A 20,270-nucleotide genomic window follows, 5' to 3' on the forward strand; every position below is an offset into this window, starting at 1 on the left:
ACCTTCTTTGATTGTTGCTGCTATTGTTGTTGCTGTCCTCAATTACAGAACTATCCCTAAATCATACCTGGGCAAAACACTTACCAACAAACTGAAAATGTGCAGGGAGTGTTAGTAGCAGAAGGGATGTTGAAGCTGAACTGCATGGAAAATGAAATTCTTTTCGTCATTGAATTATGTCGATGGTAAATCTGTGCATTAAATAAGCACCACTGAGGTAATGTCCACACAGATAAAAGAAATGCAAGCTTTGCTCTAGACTGAGGGAGTATACACTATTATGCACTGGTACTAGTTGTTTGCACTCTACTTCAACTGAAGAATCAGACCTCCCATTGTGGAGTAACTCTCCAGATGAATCATTTTATGTATTTGAAGTCCCAGGAACTATAGAGATTCTGTGATGATGACTAAGAATGCATCAGCAGATTCTCTCTCAAAGGTGATCACAGACATTTTGGCTTTACATTGCATTTTATCTACAACTTGTTTATTTTTAAACCCACATTTCTGTTTATAGAGTTCACCTCCTAGAAAACTGCATTTTTTTAGTAGCCCACAAAAGAAATGACCTTAAGGCAAACCCAGAGAGCCTCAATAGATAGCATTTGGTCAAACAGAGGCAGAACGTGATCAAGAGCTTCTTGCTGAAGAAATATTGCTGTAAATTCTTGTTGCCAATATAATATGGTGAATATCAATCATGCAGTCATCATAGTGATGTTAGATTGTTTATAGCTATTCCATTTGATTCACTCACCATTCCTATGGTTTATGATACCACTGGAATGATTTTCCCCAGTATTATGAGATCTTACATAGAATAGAATAGAATAGAATAGAATAGAATAGAATAGAATAGAATAGAATAGAATAGAATAGAATAGAATAGAATAGAATAGAATAGAATAGAATAGAATAGAATAGAATAGAATAGACCAGGTTGGAAGAGACCTTCAAGATCATGGCGTCCAACCTATCAACCAATCCAACCCACCTAAACAACTAAACCATGGCACCAAGCACCCCATCAAGTCTCCTCCTGAACACCTCCAATGATGGTGACTCCACCACCTCCCCAGGCAGCCCATTCCAATGGGCAATCACTCTCTCTGTATAGAACTTCTTCCTAACATCCAGCCTAAACCTCCCCTGGCACAACTTGAGACTGTGTCCTCTTGTTCTGGTGCTGCTTGCCTGGGAGAAGAGACCAACCTCCACCTGTCTACAACCTCCCTTCAGGTAGTTGTAGAGATCAATAAGGTCTCCCCTGAGTCTCCTCCTCTCCAGGCTAAACAACCCCTGCTCCCTCAGTCTCTCCTTGTAGGGCTTCTGTTCCAAAACTGTACCTTGCTAGATGCCAAATGCTCTCCACTTCCACTACAGGATTGAGACTCTTGATTTAGTACTGTCTTTGAATAGCTCTCATAAGATTTGCCAGGCACAGCTTCACGGTGTTGTACGTCAGGGAAATATCGTAAGATAAGGCCTGGTTTGTGTTGAGTGGCACTGGGAAAGAGCAAACCCAGCTGTACCTGTTGTCAGGTCAAGGACATGTTTCTCCTTTTTAATGTCCTGTTAACTTAGGAAGTTTGATGTGTTTCTCTGACTGTTGCTTTTTCTGTTGGTGCCAGGTTACAGAGCTTATTTGAGTAGATTCCTCTTAACTATCAAGAAAAAACAAGTGAAATGAGACCATGGGATGCCCAAGAGGACAAAACCCTTGGTTTACCAAACAGTAGTAGTTATATGGTTTGTTATATGACATTTCCTGTCATGAATAAATTTAACTAAATTAAAAAGAGTCTTTTGTTCACCCCCCTCAGCATATTTTCAGATGTCAGTACCTCATTTCTGCCTGAATGGTGTGATCCCTGTGTGAGAAGTGAGCCGCTCATAGAGTCAGAATTTTGCTTAACTCACAGTTTCTTGGTTTTTAACATCGCTCTTGATCACCCGTGTGTGTGTGTGTGTGTGTGCCTGCAGCTGATTTAACCAGAAGATAGTGCTGACCACAAGAGGAAGGGTTCAGCAGTGCTGCAGGATTTATTTAATTACAAAACAAAGATTAGCCAACACAGCATATTTAAAGCTGCTATTAGTAGGAATGCTGGCAGTGGATAAACTGCTCTGATGTCATATCTGGCATCCTGTAGTAGTGCCATAGTTTCCACTATATAGAAAGGTAACCTCCTATTCTTAGTTTTGACAGGCACTGACAAAAAGTTTGCACTGGCTTCTGGTTGGTAGTTAAATTAGTCCATAGAGTACAAAGAAGGAATCTTTGCAAGGGTTTTGTTGAAACCAGGAGTGGGCAACATGATTGCAAAAGCTGTCATACTCTGAGAATGGCTACAGTGTTGGAGACCAGCAAGAGAAATGCTTTATATACCCTTCTCATCATGTGTGCTGCTTCCACATCTAAATTAGAAGACTCACTGTTGGGAGAGAATGGGGCATGTTAAGCTGGGATGTTCAGGAAGTCCTGCAGTGACCTAGAGAAGACTTTCTTCTAATAAAACTCTTTGTTCAGGGTTGGGGTAAAGTTGCTGTGTGCATTTCTGTAGTCATGTGGCTTGTCAGAAGAGAGTGTAATAATATCCAGTTCATTTTAATACAGAACAAGAAGAGTGGTGGTTTCTTTGATGTCATGCTTGTAACACATTGCTCTTTTTAAAGGTACAAGAAATAAATATGAGGATTGGAAAAATACTGAGCTTTCAACTTTGATCTCTTGGTTTCCCAACTTATTTCTGTCTCGCTTACTGCGCTGCGAAGAGAATGTTACAGAGTTTCTCCTCTCAGCCGGAAGAAAAATGTCAAAGTTCAAGAAAGGAAAAGTCAAGGAAAAAGTCTGATTAAAGGAATTGCATTTATCTTGAAAGTCTTTGCTTACTTGAAGCTACCTTAGTGATTTGCTGGAAAAGCAGAATGAATACGAAACACAATGGGGAGCTATTTTAATGAACCATCTCTAGCTCGTGGGGCTTCCTAACTAACGTCATCTAGGGTTTGGTAGCTTTAGTTAGTTAGTTCTTGTTCTTTAACTGGTTCTTTACAGGTTGAACTGTTCCATAGTTAATAAGCATAAGTAAGTAGAATAAAACTGAAATCTTAAAATTGCTTTTCAAATACCAGTTTAAATAATAGATATGCAAACGTTGCTGAGGAGTAGGAAAACCCCCTGATTTCCTACTGAGTATCTGAAGGACTGCCAGCCTCTGCCAGCATCCTTTTTGCTAATTATTCCCTAGAGTGGCTTAGGCTTTTCTTTAACTTCATGTGTGCCCTGGGATTTTTTTTTATATGCATTGAGCCACTTGAATTGTGCTGTTGAGTCCATTGTTTAATCACACAGCCTTGGGGGTGCAGCAGTTTTTGTATTTACCTTTCATATAGCTCTCACTGTATCCCACCTATAAAATTGCCTCCGTTGTCAGCAATTACAGTTAGCTTTTTCCCCCCCTTATATGTAGGTAGGAAAGATTGGGTTTGCTGTAGGAATACATGGTGCAGTGTTCTTGACATCAGAGATCAATAGATTAGCCTTGTGCTGCCAGGAAATAAAATGCTGAGCCACCTCATCCTGTAATAATGCACTGGATGAATCCATTAGTGCACACACTGTTATTTTGTGTCTGAAAATAGTCGGGGACCGGCCAAAGGGTGTTTGTTTTTTTTCCATGACTAGTCTGAAATAAACATTGGAATTGATAAAGCAAAGTAAATAGCTGTTGGCTGAATCACATTTTTTTGGTCATAACCTGCTAACTGTTTACTCTTCTAGACACAGCAACCAGCGAAACAGCGACTTTGCTTGTTTGGGGCAGAAGAGCTAAAAATGGAATTTTCAGATCAAAAGATGTACAGAATTAGTTATGCTTGACTTAGCCAGCAATAAGATTCTCCAGGGGGAATGTGCAATTTTAGGGTTAAATAAGGGCTGCAATCTATTGGAAAATCATTAAGAAATGTGAAAACAACAAAGTTGGAAGGGAATTAAGATCAAGGAGAAGCACTCAGCTATGCTTTACATGACCTCTTTTTTTTAAGGCTGACCAATTACTCCCTAGCATTAGTATCTGTGGTACTTCTATAGTTCCCATTATCACAGAATGCAAAAACTTCAGTCTTTAATGTACCTATTGTTACAGATCCCTTGTGAGGGGGGAAAGTGATATGGGGAAACAATGAAAGAGATTAAGGGAATGGCTCAGTGACTGACAGCAAGTCTGGGAGCGCAGACGCTGCATGTGTCTCAAATCCCGGGGTAGCATTCCAGCCCTTCAGGTCTCACTTTCTTACTATTAAACTCACTGTTTATTTTTAATGTGAATAATTGATTATGGGAGAAGATACTTTGGTAGCTGTGATGGCATTAAATACTAAAAATGGGTTTAATTTATTGAAACAGAGCACAACAGCATCTCCACAGGCCATAATTGGTATGGATATTGGTGACATTCTTCAGCAGTGCTTGACTTGGACTAGCATTATACCCGAGGCCTTTAGTTATTAACAGGAAAATAAATCAGCACTGCAGGTGCAGTGCCACAGAAATTGCACTTAATTTCTGGGTAGGGGCAGTAGCCAGCCATGAACAGTGCAGAGTGGAATGTGGGCCTCAGTGAAAAAATGCCTTTGGGGATAGGTGTTAAGAAAGCATGGACACTTCAAGATTCAGTGTCATTTTTGTTGTTGTTAAAGTACATCTGTAGCCAGAATTGATTGCAGAATTTATTTTATGTAAATATTAAGTGATGAAAAGGGAGTGATGAACCCCTTAGCTTAGTTGCATAGAATAGAATAGAATAGAATAGAATAGAATAGAATAGAATAGAATAGAATAGAATAGAATAGAATAGAATAGAATAGAATAGAATAGAATAGAATAGAATAGAACCAGACCAGGTTGGAAGAGACCTTCAAGATCATCATGTCCAACCTATCATCCAACACCACCTAATCAACTAAACCATGCAACTCCTCAGACAACCCACTTAGCTTAGTTCCTCTGGCAGATCAAGGTCTGGTACAGAGTATATGAGATTCATCTTTCTGCCTCCACAGCCACGGCCCATTTTGTATCACAGGCTGGGGGTTTAGTTGTCTGTCTCTGCTTTACCTTTAAACTGGATAACCTTCATTGACACCAGTTCCCTGAAGGAGGTAGTAAAAAATGATGTGAGAAATCTTTAGATAGATGTTAAAAGTGTTTCAGCTGATGAGTTTGGGAACTGGAGGGAAAGTGGAAGTTGGGTGGTTTTGGTTTGTGCTTCTTTTGTTGTTGGGGTTTTTTTGGGGGGTGTGTGTGTATTTGTTTTTCAGGTTTCACAGAGCAGTAATGTAGAAAGGCTTAGTACTTGGTTTATATTAACAAATTGGAAGTTGTACAGATAGTTTTCTTGCTTTTTGATAAGCTTTGTAAATTCTGTGTTAATTGAAAACAAAATACTAATTGTGGTTATCTGGAGTATTCTTAGTGAAACTGGGTTATCCACTATATAGAATTAATGACCGCAACCATTCAAACCATTCTTTCATTTCCAGTGGATGTGTGTTTGATCTCTGACATCAGGCAATGCCATGAAAGGGGTGTGTTAAGGCTTCCAGAGATAGTATACAGTACTTTGCTGAATACCAACTTCATTGTTGTGTGGGGGTTTTTGTTTGTTTGCTTGTTTTTCCTAACACTATTTAAATACCTCATTTGGGGACTCATTTCTCTGTGTTCTATTTCAGCCCAGCTAATAATTGTATGTGATGGTAACTGGCTGGTGGTGTTCTCTCCTTTGTCCAAGAAAAAGATGATTAGATGTAATCTCAAGCTCATTGTTTAGGTATTGTTGTTTGTTTAATCTTTATGTGCCCTGCTCCACTGAAGGATAAACTTAGTGGATGCTGGGGTTTAGGGAAGTGAGTCAGATTCAATTTCTGAACATACAGCAAAGGGAAAGGCATTCCCAAGAGCTTGTTATGCTGCCTGTCCAGCTTTACAATGCGCTGCAAAGCTGCTCTTTTGTTATCTAAACCTCATGTGCCATGAAAGTTATCATACGTAGTTGATAACAGGAAGCTGAGCACAATGCTTTAATTCAGCTGAAAGATTTTGCAAATGTCATCAGTTGGGAAAGGAAATTGTCACCATGTGGTCTTAGTTAAGCCTGAGATAGAAATGTAGTTGTGCTCTCTCTTGTGTTTTTTCTTGGTTGCAAATTGTAACAGAAGAACAAATGGCAGAGCAGTGTTCCATGTATGTTTTGGAATGAGCACCAAGAAGAAATCAACACACATAATACATTTGCTTTCTTATTTCTGAGTCAGCTTAACAAAATACTTTGTGCATATGGATTTTGCTATTGATGTGTAAAACCAAGCTTCAGAACAAGAGGACACAGTCTCAAGCAGCACCAGGGGAGGTTTAGGCTGGATGTTAGGAAGAAGTTCTTCATAGAAAGAGTGATTGGCCATTGGGATGGGCTGCCCAGGGTGGAGTCACCATCACTGGAGGTGTATAGGAAGAGACTGGATGGGGTGCTTGGTGCTATGGTTTAGTTGATTAGATAGTGTTGGAGAATAGGTTGGACTTAATGATCTCAAAGGTCTCTTCCAACCTGGTTAATTCTATTCTATCCTATTCCCAGAGGGGTTTTCAAAGAGTTAACGTTTCATGCAGTGTAAGAGGATACAAAAGTAGCTTCGTTCTATTTAGACTTGAACTTGCTACTATCCTTTCCTGTAGACATTCACAGACTTCAGGAACTTGACAGGCTTCATAACAGTTTTTCAGTATGGTGTTTTGCATGTGTGTGCTGCAAAAACAGGTGGTTTTGGATGGAGTTTGGCTAATGGTTAGTTAGTGTCAGCTGTAACAGCAGTGAAGAAAAAAACCTTGACTTGGCAGCCTGATAACGAGCTACATGGGAGACTACATGGAAGGCTTGTACTTAATGGCATTGCTCAGCTGAGTGATAACACAAATCATTTTACCTTTGATACCACTTTAACCTGAGTTAGCCCTTTTCAGTGAGCTAATCTTTTCTGTTAGTACAGAGATGCCTTGCAGTGTTTCTGTTCCTCCTGCCATAGTCAGTAATACAGCTTACCTTATAGGACTTTGTATGGGTTAAACCCAGTAAACTACCTTGGTAGAGATCTAGGAACTGGGAGATTCATATTTGTGTGGATCCTTCAAACCCTTTGGGGCAGTAACAGACACCAATGCCCTTGTGTTATTTTAAAATATATTTTATGCTGTTATGGACAACAGATTGGTGAAGTAGTATTAAATATTAATAACTAGGCACTTCAATCTGCTTTGAGTGAAATTTACATCTAGACGTATTAGCACACTTTTTGAAGTGTCTGCTTGGTACTAACACTGCTTAATATGGACATCAGTAGTCTTATCATCTCTACTATTTTTTCATGAGTAGATATGATCTTAATGAGGAAGCAGCAAGCATTATGTGAGTGGAGAAAAATCAAATGTGGCTAAGAAGCATATTAGTTTATGAGGAACATCTGCTCTTCACTGGTAATGATCACCTGAATCAGGAGACTATAACCAAAGCCATTCTACAAACACTGAGTTTATTGATTGTTTAATCTGTAGTGGATTTTCTTATTCTCTTTCTCCCCTTGTGAGTCTGATAGAATTCTGCCTTTATCTCTGAAGAGCAGAACAGAAACAAGTATATGTGACCACTGCAGCTGGCCTGGAGCAGGACTGCTGAGTCAGTTCTCATGTATTTCCATCTCAGCCTAGATAACAACAAGATTAGATGGACTTCATGCTTCAGTGAGAAAATACCCTCTTCCTGCTGCTCCTGACTGTGGTGCCTTAGGTCTTCTGTAAAAGAATCATAGAATGGTCTGGGTTGGAAGGGACCTCCAAAGGTCACCTAGTCCAACCCCCTCTGCAGTCAGCAGGGGCATCCTCAACTAGATCAGGTTGCCCAGAGCCCTGCCGAGCCTCACCTTGAATATCTCCAGGGATGGGGACTCAGCCACCACCCTGGGCAACCTCTTCCAGTGTTCCACCACGCTCATGGTAAAGAACTTGTTCCTTACGTCCAATCTAAATCTACTCTTCTCTAGTTTGAAGACATTTCCCCTAGTCCTGTCACTACAGGCCTTTGTAAACAGCCTGTCACCATCCTTCTTATAGACCCCCTTCAGGTACTGGAAGGCTGCTATTAGGTCTCCCTGGAGCCTCCTCTTTTCCAGGCTGAACAACCCCAGCTCCCTCAGCCTGTTTTTGTAGCAGGGATGCTCCAACCCCCTGATCATTATGCTAGAACTTACCAGATAATGTGGTGATACCTGGGATTTTTCTTTTTTCACCCCTTTTTTAGTCCCCAGAAGATACATAAGATTGACAAGTTGTGCATAGGAATATTAGAACTAGCGGTGCTCTACCTGAAGGGAGGTTGTAGCCAGGAGGGGGTTGGTCTCTTCTCCCAGGCAACCAGCAACAGAACAAGAGGACACAGTCTCAAGTTGTGCCAGAGGAGGTTTAGGCTGGATGTTAGGAAGAAGTTCTATACAGAGAGAGTGATTGCCCATTGGAATGGGCTGCCTGGAGAGGTGGTGGAGTCACCATCATTGGAGGTGTTCAGGAGGAGACTTGATAGGGTGCTTGGTGCCATGGGTTAGTTGTTCATGTAGGTTGGATTGGTTGATGGGTTGGATGTGATGAACTTGAAGGTCTCTTCCAACCTGGTCTATTCTATTCTATTCTATTCTATTCTATTCTATTCTATTCTATTCTATTCTATTCTATTCTAACAAGAGGACACAGTCTCAAGCTGCACCAGGGGAAGTTTAGGCTGGAGGTGAGGAGAAGGTTCTTCACAGAGAGAATTGTTAGCCATTGGGATGGGCTGCCCAGGGAGATGGTGGAGTCACTGTCCCTGGAGGTATTCAAGAGGGGATTGGATGTGGCACTTGGTGCCATGGTTTAGTAGTCATGAGGTGTTGGCTGACAGGTTGGACTTGATGATCTCTGAGGTCTTTTCCAACCTTATTGATTCTGTGATTCTATGATTCTTACAGCAGTGGACACACCTGCTTGCTGGAGTAGAACACATTTCAGTAGTGGTGGTAATTCTGTTTCTGGATTTAAGCTGGGTGAATATTTGAAATGTCTCACTGATCTGAGCCCTTTCCCCTTGTGCAGCAAGAGAATGGATTTTGTTGCCATTTGAAAAGATTTTCTGTAAGGGACTGGGATATAATAAGCTGAGATGGTTTTTTAAGGACTAAAGCGGGGTTATTTCAAAAGCCACAAAGTAGCTTTGCACTACCGGTTATTAAAGCTCAGCAAATTCTGTGTAGTACCTGAATTATTGATGGGGAGAAAGTGGAAGGGGAAGCTCTCTTGTCTTGCTGGTCTCCAGCAAGCAGTAGTTGGTTGACTTTGCAGAGAAAGGCAGCTCCTTCTGAAGCAATGAGTGAGCAGATCCTCAGTGAGGAACCCCAGGGTCTGAATGGCGTGTGTCAGTACGCCCAGAAGATAGCTGCCTGTTTTGGACAGATAGGTAAAGAAATGAAAGATGTGCATATGGATTATTTGGGGGTGGTGGGGGTGGTGGGAGTCTCTATTATGTGGATGAAGCGTTTCCAGAAGTTTACAGTAAATAGCTGAGTGTTTTGTACATCAGCCTGAAGTCTTCAGTAAGTGGATTGTGTGTGTCCAGAGTTAAAAATGCTGCATGTATAGAGTAATTTCACCACAAGTAGAAAGCTTTTGTTCCTTTCTTGGTGTGTGTGTTTGTGTGTGTGTACTAGAATGCTAGGATAAATTTGTGCTCTTTCTTGCTGTTCTGGTTATTTTGTTGCCTGGATCGCTGTATTTCTTGGTATAAATAGACATAGTGCTGGCTCACTTTTCATTTATGTGAAGGCCTTGGGTTTATCTTCTTTTTTCCCCATTCTCAATATGTTTGAGAATTATTACATGGGAGAAAAAGATAATCCTGTTGCCCTGGGCAGATGCACAAAACATTATTTGGGGCTACCTACCTCTGCAATAAATGTGTTACCCTCTGAAGCAGTGTGAGGGGGAAAAGCATTTTTCTTGTACAGTGTTTTCTGTGCTTTCATTTTGTTTTTTCTTTGCAGCTAGATTTTGCTGTACTAAGGTGACTTCAGTTTCCTGTTGTGCTTTGTTTAGTCGTTTTGTTTTGTTTGGGTGGGTTTTGTTGGTTTGGTTTTGGTTTTCAGGTTTTTTTTTTGGTTTGGTTGGTTGGGTTTTGTTTTGTTTTGAATTGGGGTTGATGCTTTCAATACAAGAATAAAGTCAAACTGTAATGCATTTGCAAGGAGTTTAATTCTGGTGGCAGAAGCAATTAAAAGGCAAGACTGCAGTACACATTTCTGCCTTTTTTTTTTCCTAGCTGAAGGGCCAGTTTCATCCTCAGCATTGCTCAGGAGGATGAGGAATATTTCTTCTACTATGATTTTAGCCCTTGGTGCCTAATATTTGCTATTCCTCAGTGCCTGCTATTCTGTTGTGCAATTTCTTTGTGGATTGCAGTCAATTTTTGTTTAGTTACTTTTGTTCTAGTAGCATTAGCACAGAGGTTTCTATTCCTGGTTGTATGTGAAATACAGGCATTTTTGTCATCCAGGCAGCCCGTTGGTTTGGTGAATTCAGAGGGGATGGAATGGTCTTGAGACAGCTGGAAATACTTGGAAATGAAATATTTATAAAGTGGGTAATGAGATAAAATATTTTAAGTAGAGCTAGTCTGACTAATCCCTGCCTCAGAGCCCATCCCTTGTGAGAACTGTCAGTCTGGAAAGTGCCCATACCTCAAACTGTGCCCAGTGAAGGCTCAAGCCCCCAGCATCGGATACTTGGATTAGGCACAGCTTTGAATTGGCAGTGATTTAAAAGTATTTTGCTACTTGGCAGATACTGAGGAAATTTCCTCAACACTACTTCTGGGTTGGGTGCCCTGGATTCCTGAGGATGTCTTTCAAGAAGCATAAGGACAGGGTTGTGCCCTTGGGTTCTCGGCTTTTTCCTTTTCTCTTCAGCAAGAATATTAGAAATCAATCTTTTCCACTTCACTGAGTACTTGCTACTGTCATTTCGATTCTGGTTAAGGCTAAATCCCAGTGCCTGGTAACAGTCAGTATGTTGTACAAGGCTGTCTCAGGCCTCCTCCTTTCCCTTGGAAACAAGGATCTGATCCTTGGAGCCAGCTGCTTCAAATAGCCCTTCATTTGACTTGGGAAGCTGCTGAGATGTTTCCTGGTCTTGTTTTGTTCACTTCTCCTTCTTGTCCTCCTAATATTACATATTAACAGAATGGAAGCTCTTGAAGACAAACCCTGTACTTAAAACAAAATAAACCATATTGCTTCACAAAGCAATTATGTGCTTATAACAAATTATAAGCAGCATCTGGTGTGTGGTCTTTGAGATTGAGACTGTATTCATCATATAGGAACAGCAATATTCAGGGCTGGAGGTGATCATCTTTAGAGTAGTCTCCCCCAGAGGAAGGAGGACCTTATTTTTAGTTAAGCAAGATGCTTCTGCCCTGCCCTGTTAAGGTCACAAAAAGCTAGTCTAAACTCAACAGTCTCTGTGGTCCCCAGTAGCCCATGTGTCTTGGTGGCACAAGGAGACTGGCTTGCACTTCACTGTTTGAAATAACATTGAACCCTTCTACAGCAGTCACAGGCTGCCTACTTCTGTAGCGCAGATACTGTGAAAAGCCTCCACAGTAGTGATCTCTGCTGCTTCCCAAGCTGACACTGGAGAAGTCACGCCTGCCCTATGCAGGAACAGAGCCCTGAGAGGGTGAAAGTGGATTCAGCATCTTGTGCCTTTTCTGTGCCCTTTCATCTTTATCACTTAGTTGCAACTGTTCTGGGCAAACTGCAAGTTAAAGGAATTCATAGAGGCTTTATACAGCTTATACAGTGTTTGATTAAGTGGGAGAAGACTGCATTTTCTTCTGAGTATGGCTACACAGTAGATCATACTGCTTGAGTACATATTGCAATGGCTGGAAGGGTGGAATCAGCACGGCTACAACAGAAAGTTTGGAGTCAGTCTTAAACCAGTGTGTTGAAACTCCAGAGAAGAAGAAGGCTTACTTTCAGGATTTAGGCATCCAAGCTGTAGCAAATGCTGCAGCAGTTTAAAAAGTTACTGCAGAACTCAGCTTTCTGCTTTTTGAGGATCAGCTTCTGCAGCAGCATTTGTGTCAGGGCAATGTGCGCTTTTGCCTCGCCTACGTCTAAGGGCAAAGTCCACCTTGAGTTGTTGGTGAGGCTGGATAGTTGGCACTGCTGCTGTCAGATGTCAACATCCTTCACTGATTATCCAGCAACAAATGATACTCAGTTGGGAGACACCTGTGTCAGAGTGCATCCAGTCATCTCCTGTGAGTCATCCCTCTGCATTAAGCAGGGAATGGTGATCCACCTTCAGCTGTAGTGGTAGAAGCTTTTAGAGTTTCAGATCTGTCGTTTCTGCTCAGTTGCTGTGCTGTGCAGGTCAGTAGGTTGTGAAACCTGGGAGAGATTGGAAAATTGTTGCAGAGCTGCATTTCCTATGGGAAATACTTAAAACACAGCATTTGCTGCTATTTCTGAGCTGATAGAAGATACTCTGTGACAGAACTGAAATTGCTATATTTACTGGGCCAGCTCTTCCTCAAATATACCTTGGCATCACCCCATTAGAATTAGTACAGTGATGCAGATTTATTCTGGTTTTGTCCCACTGTGCCCATGACGGATTATAAAAGCCAGGTGTCTGGATGGTTGAGGGGAACTGTGATTTCAGGCTTGTTTTCAAGATAACATAGATATCATCCTATTTGAAAAATAAAAAGCAGTTGACCTCATAGGAGGTGTGTAATAATAGATCAAGGTCTGGGTTTGTGAGATGTTATCTGGAAACAGTAAATAAAGCAGCTGTCTCTTCAAAGTCTGTCCCCATCTGTAGATAGTAGTTTTAAAGGAAGAATGAAATGACAGTGTGTCATTGTGCTCAGTAAGCCTATTGTTGGTGAGGTTTCTTTCACCTTCTCATTTGGCAAAAGCCTTACAGGAAGCAGTGCAGTTAGTTTTAATGCTTGTCAATATCTAAAGGACAGGTGTCAAGAGATTTGGTCAAACTCTTTCCAGTGGTGCCCAGTGACAGTACAAGGGGCAGTGGGCACAAACTAGAACACAGGCAATTCCACCTAAATGTGAGAAAAAACTTCTTAACATTGAGGGTGGCAGAGCACTGGAACAGGCTGTCCAGAAAGGTTATGGAGACTTTCAGAACTCACCTGGTTCCTGTGCAACCTGATCTAGGCATACCTGTGTTAAGCAGGGGGGATTGGGCTAGATGATCTTCAGAGATCCCTTCCAACTCCAACTATCTATCTATCTATCTATCTATCTATCTATCTATCTATCTATCTATCTATCTATCTATCTATCTATCTATCTTTCTATCTATCTATCTATCTACACACACACACCTGTATACACACGTATGTGTGTATATATATGAATTGAAAGCCTGGGTCAAACGCTACCTGGTAAAGTTCTCTAGGAGTTTGGCTGAGTAAAGATTCTGAGGTTGTCTCTGAGCAGGTCTTGCTCACAGGTTCTACCTGTGACTTTGTTTCACAGACATTTGATGGTTTAGTTTAGGGTTTGTTGTTAGGGGTTTTCTTTTACTCTTTTGCTTTGGAATTTCCTGTGACTTTCCAGTGCCCTGTTGATGATTAACTCTGCCTTTACCCAGGAGAAATATTCATTAGATGATTAGATTAGCAAGCCATTGGAATTGGATTAATGTAAATACTTCTTACAAGTGAAGCAGGAAGGGTTGGCATAGTATCTGCAAAGCTTCTCCTGTCAGCTACACAAGAAAGCGGAGAGGAGGAGCACAAGAGAACCAATCCTTAATAGTTGGAAGAAAGCTTAAGTGCTTTTGTTTGGGATAGTGAAAGCTGCAGAAAGGATTTCTGCAAAGAAATCTGCTTATGAAGTAGTGTTAGCCAGTCTTTGTACATTCCTCAACAAGGAGGACCAACATATTCTGTCTTCAGTACGATGTTTTTGCCAGAGCACACATGGAACCTGGCATGGAACAGGGGCATGGTAGATTAAATGCACAGATGTGCATTTGTAGATTATGATGATGATTCTTCCATAATAAGATTTTTGACACAGCAAGGGGTTTTTGATTTTAAACTAATCCTCTTATGTAACTCAGTTACGTTCTTTCTCTTGTCCTGAATATTAATCTGAGTCTCAGATACTCTTTATGGTTTTGCTTCTGACTTTTGCATTCCTAGGGCTGAGTTGTAACTGGTTACAATAGTTTTAGATGGCAGTCACCTGACTGTCATAATCTCTTGAAGATAATCACTAAAAATATATCTTCCCTTAATCTCCTTTGCTGGATAAGAGAAAAAGAGAAGGACTGGTAAGGGCAGTGTGCCGTGAGGAGTAGGCTGAATACATGCACTACAGGTTGCTTTCACTAGCTTCTTCTGAACAGAAATGCCATCTTTCCCCATCTTGAACAGCTTTAGGAAGCTCTGTGGATCAAGTCAAAATGAAGAACTGGTGCTAGAAAAGGTGAAATTCCGAAATTCAGTCAAAAGGATGTCGATTATTGAGGATGGGGATATTGCAGAGGTCTTGTATCTCATTCCTAAGCAGAGCTTGCTGAAGCAGCTACCCTATTTGAATCCAGATGACTACTATTTGTGCGAGCAGTTATTTGATGCTCCTGAGGATCTGGGTAAGTGAGGGTTGTCATCAGATCGTGCCTTTTGGCTGCTGCATATGCTATATTGTTTTACAGTTAGCTTATTTGTTGTATAGCAGCAAAGTGCTTTATGACAATAGATGTGCTCAGGTGTGGAGAAATGGTTTATCACTGCCAGAGAGGATGGAAAGAAGACCAACAAGTTAAATTAGAATGTGAGTAGTCAGAAGTAGTTGATGGAGACATGTGCAGCTCTCTATGTGGCCATCCTGGGATGAAGTGGGCCATAATCTGCAGAAGTATTCAAACTAGAGAAGTACCTTTAGGGAGCAGTGGTACTGTGTTGCAGAGCATTGCTATGGGGTTTATGAAACTGTATTCCTTATCATTTGTTTGAAACCTGTTGCCAAGTAGTTTCGTTTGGAACTGCCTCATTTTTTAATTGAAAGAGGTCTTCCTGTATTCACCTTCTTGTCACTTAAGAGTTTATTAGACTTCTGCTGTATCTTTTATCCAGATACCTCCTTTTCCAGGTTAAGCATTCATCATTTATTTAAATGCTCTTTGTGCCAGAGCCAGTCCATGTCTTTGGTTATCCTTTTTACCTGAATGCTTCTGTAACCCTTGAAGAACTGGGGAGTAGAACTGCATAATGTGGGCATGTGTAGAGAGTCATAACAATGCTCTTTGTTCCTCTCAGTAGTTCCTACCATTTCATTTGTATTTTTGCTTAATATTGAGCACTGGCTTATTTCTTACCAGAGCTATTGGTGGTGGGAGGACTTGTGTCTGGAATTCATCAGCTCAACCAATTTGTTCCAATCTGTTACAAATTTAAAATGCTCAAACACTTCTCTGGAAACTCCAATCTACCAAATCTGCTGTAAATGTTCATCTGCAGCTCTCAGATAAACGTCAAAGTTACTCCCTTCTAAGACTTGTTTTATGGACCTCAGTTTTGATAACCCAAAACATGATTGTTCCAGGCTTATGTGCCCGAGATTCTGCCCGTACTTAATAGATCCAGAAAATGTGTCACTGTTCAGCTCCTCCAGGTGCTCATACTGAATGATTGTGTATGGGAGGCAAGTGTTGTTCCAACATCTGCTCTCAGGTTTGTTTGATCAGCACCACAGAACACTTACTCTTCTGTGCAAATAGCTTTTTGCCTGTCAGCTGTGCACCCAATGAACTTGATGTGGTAAGAGTAATAGTGGCCAAACCCCATCTGCTGTTTTGGATAGATACTGCTTCTGAGTAATCAGTTATTTTAAAACTAAAAATTTAATTAGGGTGTTGCTAAAACATGAGGCAAATACATAACATGGCTGTGAACCAGAAAAGCAACTCATTCTGCCTTGCTACCCTCCATGGTGTTTCACGTTTGTACTCTGGGGAAAACTGCTACAGACAGTTTAGGCATTTTAATAACCCACAATTTAGGATAGAAAACTAACTGAATGGACAGTGAATTAAGTGCATTGATCAGCTGTACGATCAATCCATGCAGGACTCCAAAGAAATTCGTTGCCATTGTATAAGGCTGGGAGCCACCATTTTGCACAGGTGTAAGCAATCAAGCAGCTAGTGGGACAGGCTCTGATTAGCTTTATGCTGCAATAAACAATGCAAATAACTACTGGGGCTTCCTTTCCTTTTGTCCTATACTTCAGGTACTGCCTAATAGTAATCCAAGTGCCGTATTCTACACATTGGCCACAACAACCCCATGCAGTGCTACAGGCTGGGGTCAGAGTGGCTGGAGAGCGGCCAGGTAGAGAGGGACCTGGGGGTACTGGTTGACAATAGGCTGAACATGAGCCAGTAGTGTGCCCAGGTGCCCAAGAAGGCCAATGGCATCCTGGCCTGCATCAGGAATAGTGTGGCCAGCAGGAGCAGGGAAGTCATTGTGCCCCTGTACTCAGCACTGATTAGGCCACACCTTGAGTCCTGTGTCCAGTTCTGGGCCCCTCAGTTTAGGAAGGATGTTGAGTTGCTGGACTGTGTCCTGAGAAGGGCAACAAAGCTGGGGAGGGATGTGGAGCACAAGTCCTATGAAGAGAAGCTGAGGGAACTGGGTTGTTTAGCCTGGAGAAGAGGAGGCTCAGGGGAGACCTTACTGCTCTCTACAACTACTTGAAGGGAGGTTGTAGCCAGGTGGGGGTTGGTCTCTCCTCCCAGGGAACCAGCACCAGAACAAGAGGACACAGTCTCAAGCTGCACCAGGGGAGGTTTAGACTGGATGTTAGGAAGAAGTTCTTCACAAAGAGAGTGATTGCCCATCGGAATGTGCTGCCCAGGGAGGTGGTGGAGTCACCATCCCTGGAGGTGTTTAGGAGGAGACTGGATGGGTTGCTTGGTGCCATGGTTTAGTTGATTAGATAGTGTTGGATGATAGGTTGGACTCAGTGATCTCAAAGGTCTTTTCCAACTGGGTTTATTCCATTCCATTCCATTCCATTCCATTCCATTCCATTCCTATTCCTATTCCTATTCTAATAGTATAGTTCTTGTGGTCCTGCTTTCCAATGCCATGAGTAATGCTAGCTGAAAGGCTGCAAGTTGCCTGGTGTCTTGGCTTTACTTAAATTATAAGAATTGGTATCAGAATCTCGCCAACTTAGAACAGAAGTGTTTGGAATGGTTATTGAAAACTGCTTGCTTGTGAAAGTTGTACGTGACTTTAAGATGCAAAACCTCACGAGTCTGTCTCATAGGCCATGTGCCTGCGTGGGGATTATGGTGCCTCAAGTACTACAAGATTTAGCAGCTTATATACCCTGCTGAAAGACAGTTTGCTGCCTGTATTTGGCTTTACAAGCTGAGATTAGAAATTACGTTGTTCAAGGCATTTGGAGACTCACTAAATATTTTCCATGCTGCTCATAAATGGGACCATAACCATTGGGAAAAGTTCCATATTTCAGGGTTTTGGAAGGTCAGGAATTATCCACCAGCGCAGATTTGGGAAGGGAGTCTTTTAAGTCTTGCTGGTTTAACCTGTGATTTGCTTCCACTTGACACTTGTACCAAGAAACTCCATCCCCTTTGGAAGGGGTATGTTGAAAGTGAAACTTGTCTTGTCAGGTGAATGGTGGCATAATACTGACGGTTAAAATACTCTAAAAATTGAAGAGAAAACCCAAAGGTGGTCCAAATAGGCTCTGACCACTGCAAAGACCCTCATTCTGCATTTTCCTTGAGATCATTTGGCCAAGGAGTGATGAGCCACCTTCCCTGATGAGGAAGTGATGAGGGGCTGCTTCCCACGAGAGTGATTGCTGGCCACATGATTTGCTGCAACAAAATCTGTTGTAGCCTAGAGGGCCTGGTTCAGCAAGTGGCTTTGGTTCTATGGTGGCAGGACTCTGATACAAAGGATTCTTTAGAAAAATGTCTGATACTTAGGGCAGTTGGTTGCAAAATGGCAGTGGAATTTTAAAGAGAATACTGACTTGAACGTGTGGTGTTGCTTCTGGTTGAGATACTGTCATCTGTCACTTGTACAGATGGCATCTTCTCCACCCTTTCAAACTGATTAGCCCTTGGATACAACAGTGGTATACACCTGAGGAAAAGCAGATATATACCATATTATCTAACCAGCCTCCTGTGTGACTTTAGTAACTGTTTATGTAACAGTCTTAATTTAAAGTAGCACCTGTGAGAATGGCTGCTTGGTTACATCTGTTGGATGTAAAGGAAGACAGAAGGGACCTGAGAGGATGAGAAGGGCATGAAGGGAATCTAGAAAATATGAAAGCAGCTAAGTGGTGAGACAGGGAGCAGACTGATCTAGTGCAGGAAAATTTAAAGCACTGAGACCATATTTAATCTTTGCTGGGTAAAACTCTGGCTGAATGGCTGGACTCAGAGTTGTGATGAGTGAACAAATGCAGTCAGCAGCCAGCCACAAGTAGTGCTCCCCAGGTATGTGCACTGGGACCAGTTCTGTTTAATATCTTTATCAAAGATCTGGATGGGGGGGATTGAGTGAACCCTCAGCAAGTCTGCAGAAGACACCAAGTCAGGTAGAGGTGTTAGTCTGTTTGAGGGGTGGGAAGCTCTACACAGGGATCTGGACAGACTGGATCAATGGGCTGAGGCTGATGGTACAAGATTCAAGAGGGCCAAGTGCCAAATCTTGCATTTAGGTCACAACAACCCCATGCAACACTGCAGGCTTGGGACAAAATGGCTGGAAATCTGTCCTTAATAACATGCTGTAATTGTTGACCAGGCCTGAATTGATCAGGCAGTTGGACTAGATGATCATTATAGGTCCCTTCAAAATTAAATCTTTTCTTCTCTCTCTCTCTCTTTCTCTCTCTCTTTCTCACTCTCCATGAGAAACGGGGAGGGGAAAAGGAGGTCTGATTTTTCTAGGTGTGTGCTTGTAGGGAGGAGAGGTCCAGGAGGTAAAAATAATGATAGGAGGGAAGGCACAGAGATAGGGTGTTCTTTAGAAGAATGGGCTTTACATATTGTAAATAAAAGTTTCAGTTATGAAATGCATAAACATTTTAATCTTTACCCACTCTTTTACATCTAAGTTCCTCCACAATGCTTACTTGCATTAGTAGGCTTTTCTTGCTGTGTTAAGGCAAGAAAGCTAGAGCCCCAGCTAGGGAAACAAATAGGCACTGTTTTGTGCCCCATTTTCCATTCTTAGTACCAAGAAGTGCTGAAGATCACCCTAAAGACTGTTGTTTCTTCAACACCAGTCCTTGTGGTGATAAATACAGAAAAGAGGAAGGCACAGATGGAAAAGAATTACAATCTTAGTCTTTGCTCTTCCCTGCTAATGGTGTTCATGGTAGCTGCCCACAGAATATTTACTTGATGTGACCTACAGCCATAGTGTTTTAATGGTGCTCTGTCAGATGTCCAAAGCTAAGCAATCTTGAATGACACATTCAAGATGTGAGGAGAGGCTGAGGGAGCTGGGGTTGCTTAGCCTGGAGAAGAGGAGGCTCAGGGGAGACCTTATTGCTCTCTACAACTAACTGAAGGGAGGTTGTAGCCAGGTAAGGGTTGGTCTCTTCTCCCAGGCAACCAGCACCAGAACAAGGGGACACAGTCTCAAGCTGCACCAGGGGAGGTTTAGGCTGGATGTTAGGAAGAAGTTCTTCATAGAAAGAGTGATTGCCCATTGGAATGTGCTGCCCAGGGAGGTGGTGGAGTCACCATCATTGGAGGTGTTTAGGAGGAGGCTTGATAGGGTGCTTGACTGCATGGTTTAGTTGACTAGGTGGTGGTGGGTGATAGGTTGGACTCGATGATCTTGAAGGTCTTTTCCAACCTGGTTAATTCTATTCTATTCTATTCTATTCTATTCTATTCTATTCTATTCTATTCTATTCTATTCTATTCTATTCTATTCTATAAACAACTGGTGATATAAGGGAGAAAAATCCAGGTTCTGTTGGCATTGTAGTAGGTGGTACTCTTTATGTGCCAAGATGCGCTAAAAAGACTGCTCCTGTGCTTCAGATAAAGTGGTTCTTCTTTTTGATAGCTTTTCAAA

General features: G+C 41.8%; 1 protein-coding gene across 10 annotated transcripts in view; it reads left to right on the forward strand.

Annotated features, from left to right (window-relative positions):
* Window positions 1–20,270, forward strand: part of ABLIM1 (actin binding LIM protein 1) — a 229,556-nt gene that overhangs the window by 59,373 nt on the left and 149,913 nt on the right. For 9 of the 10 annotated variants that reach the window (XM_068139314.1, XM_068139303.1, XM_068139304.1 and 6 more), the window contains exon 1: window positions 14,461–14,776. The exons of the other annotated variant lie outside the window; for it this stretch is intronic. In XM_068139314.1, coding sequence (XP_067995415.1) covers window positions 14,533–14,776 — 244 coding nt within the window. In that variant the 5' untranslated portion in view covers window positions 14,461–14,532. Of the gene's footprint in view, window positions 1–14,460; window positions 14,777–20,270 lie in introns of those variants that run through there. 10 annotated transcript variants of the gene reach the window in all.

Source organism: Melanerpes formicivorus, unplaced genomic scaffold (genome assembly GCF_026170545.1).
Source record: "Melanerpes formicivorus ecotype bairdi unplaced genomic scaffold, bMelFor1.0.p_v2 SCAF_6, whole genome shotgun sequence".
NCBI classification, from domain to species: Eukaryota; Metazoa; Chordata; class Aves; order Piciformes; family Picidae; genus Melanerpes; species Melanerpes formicivorus.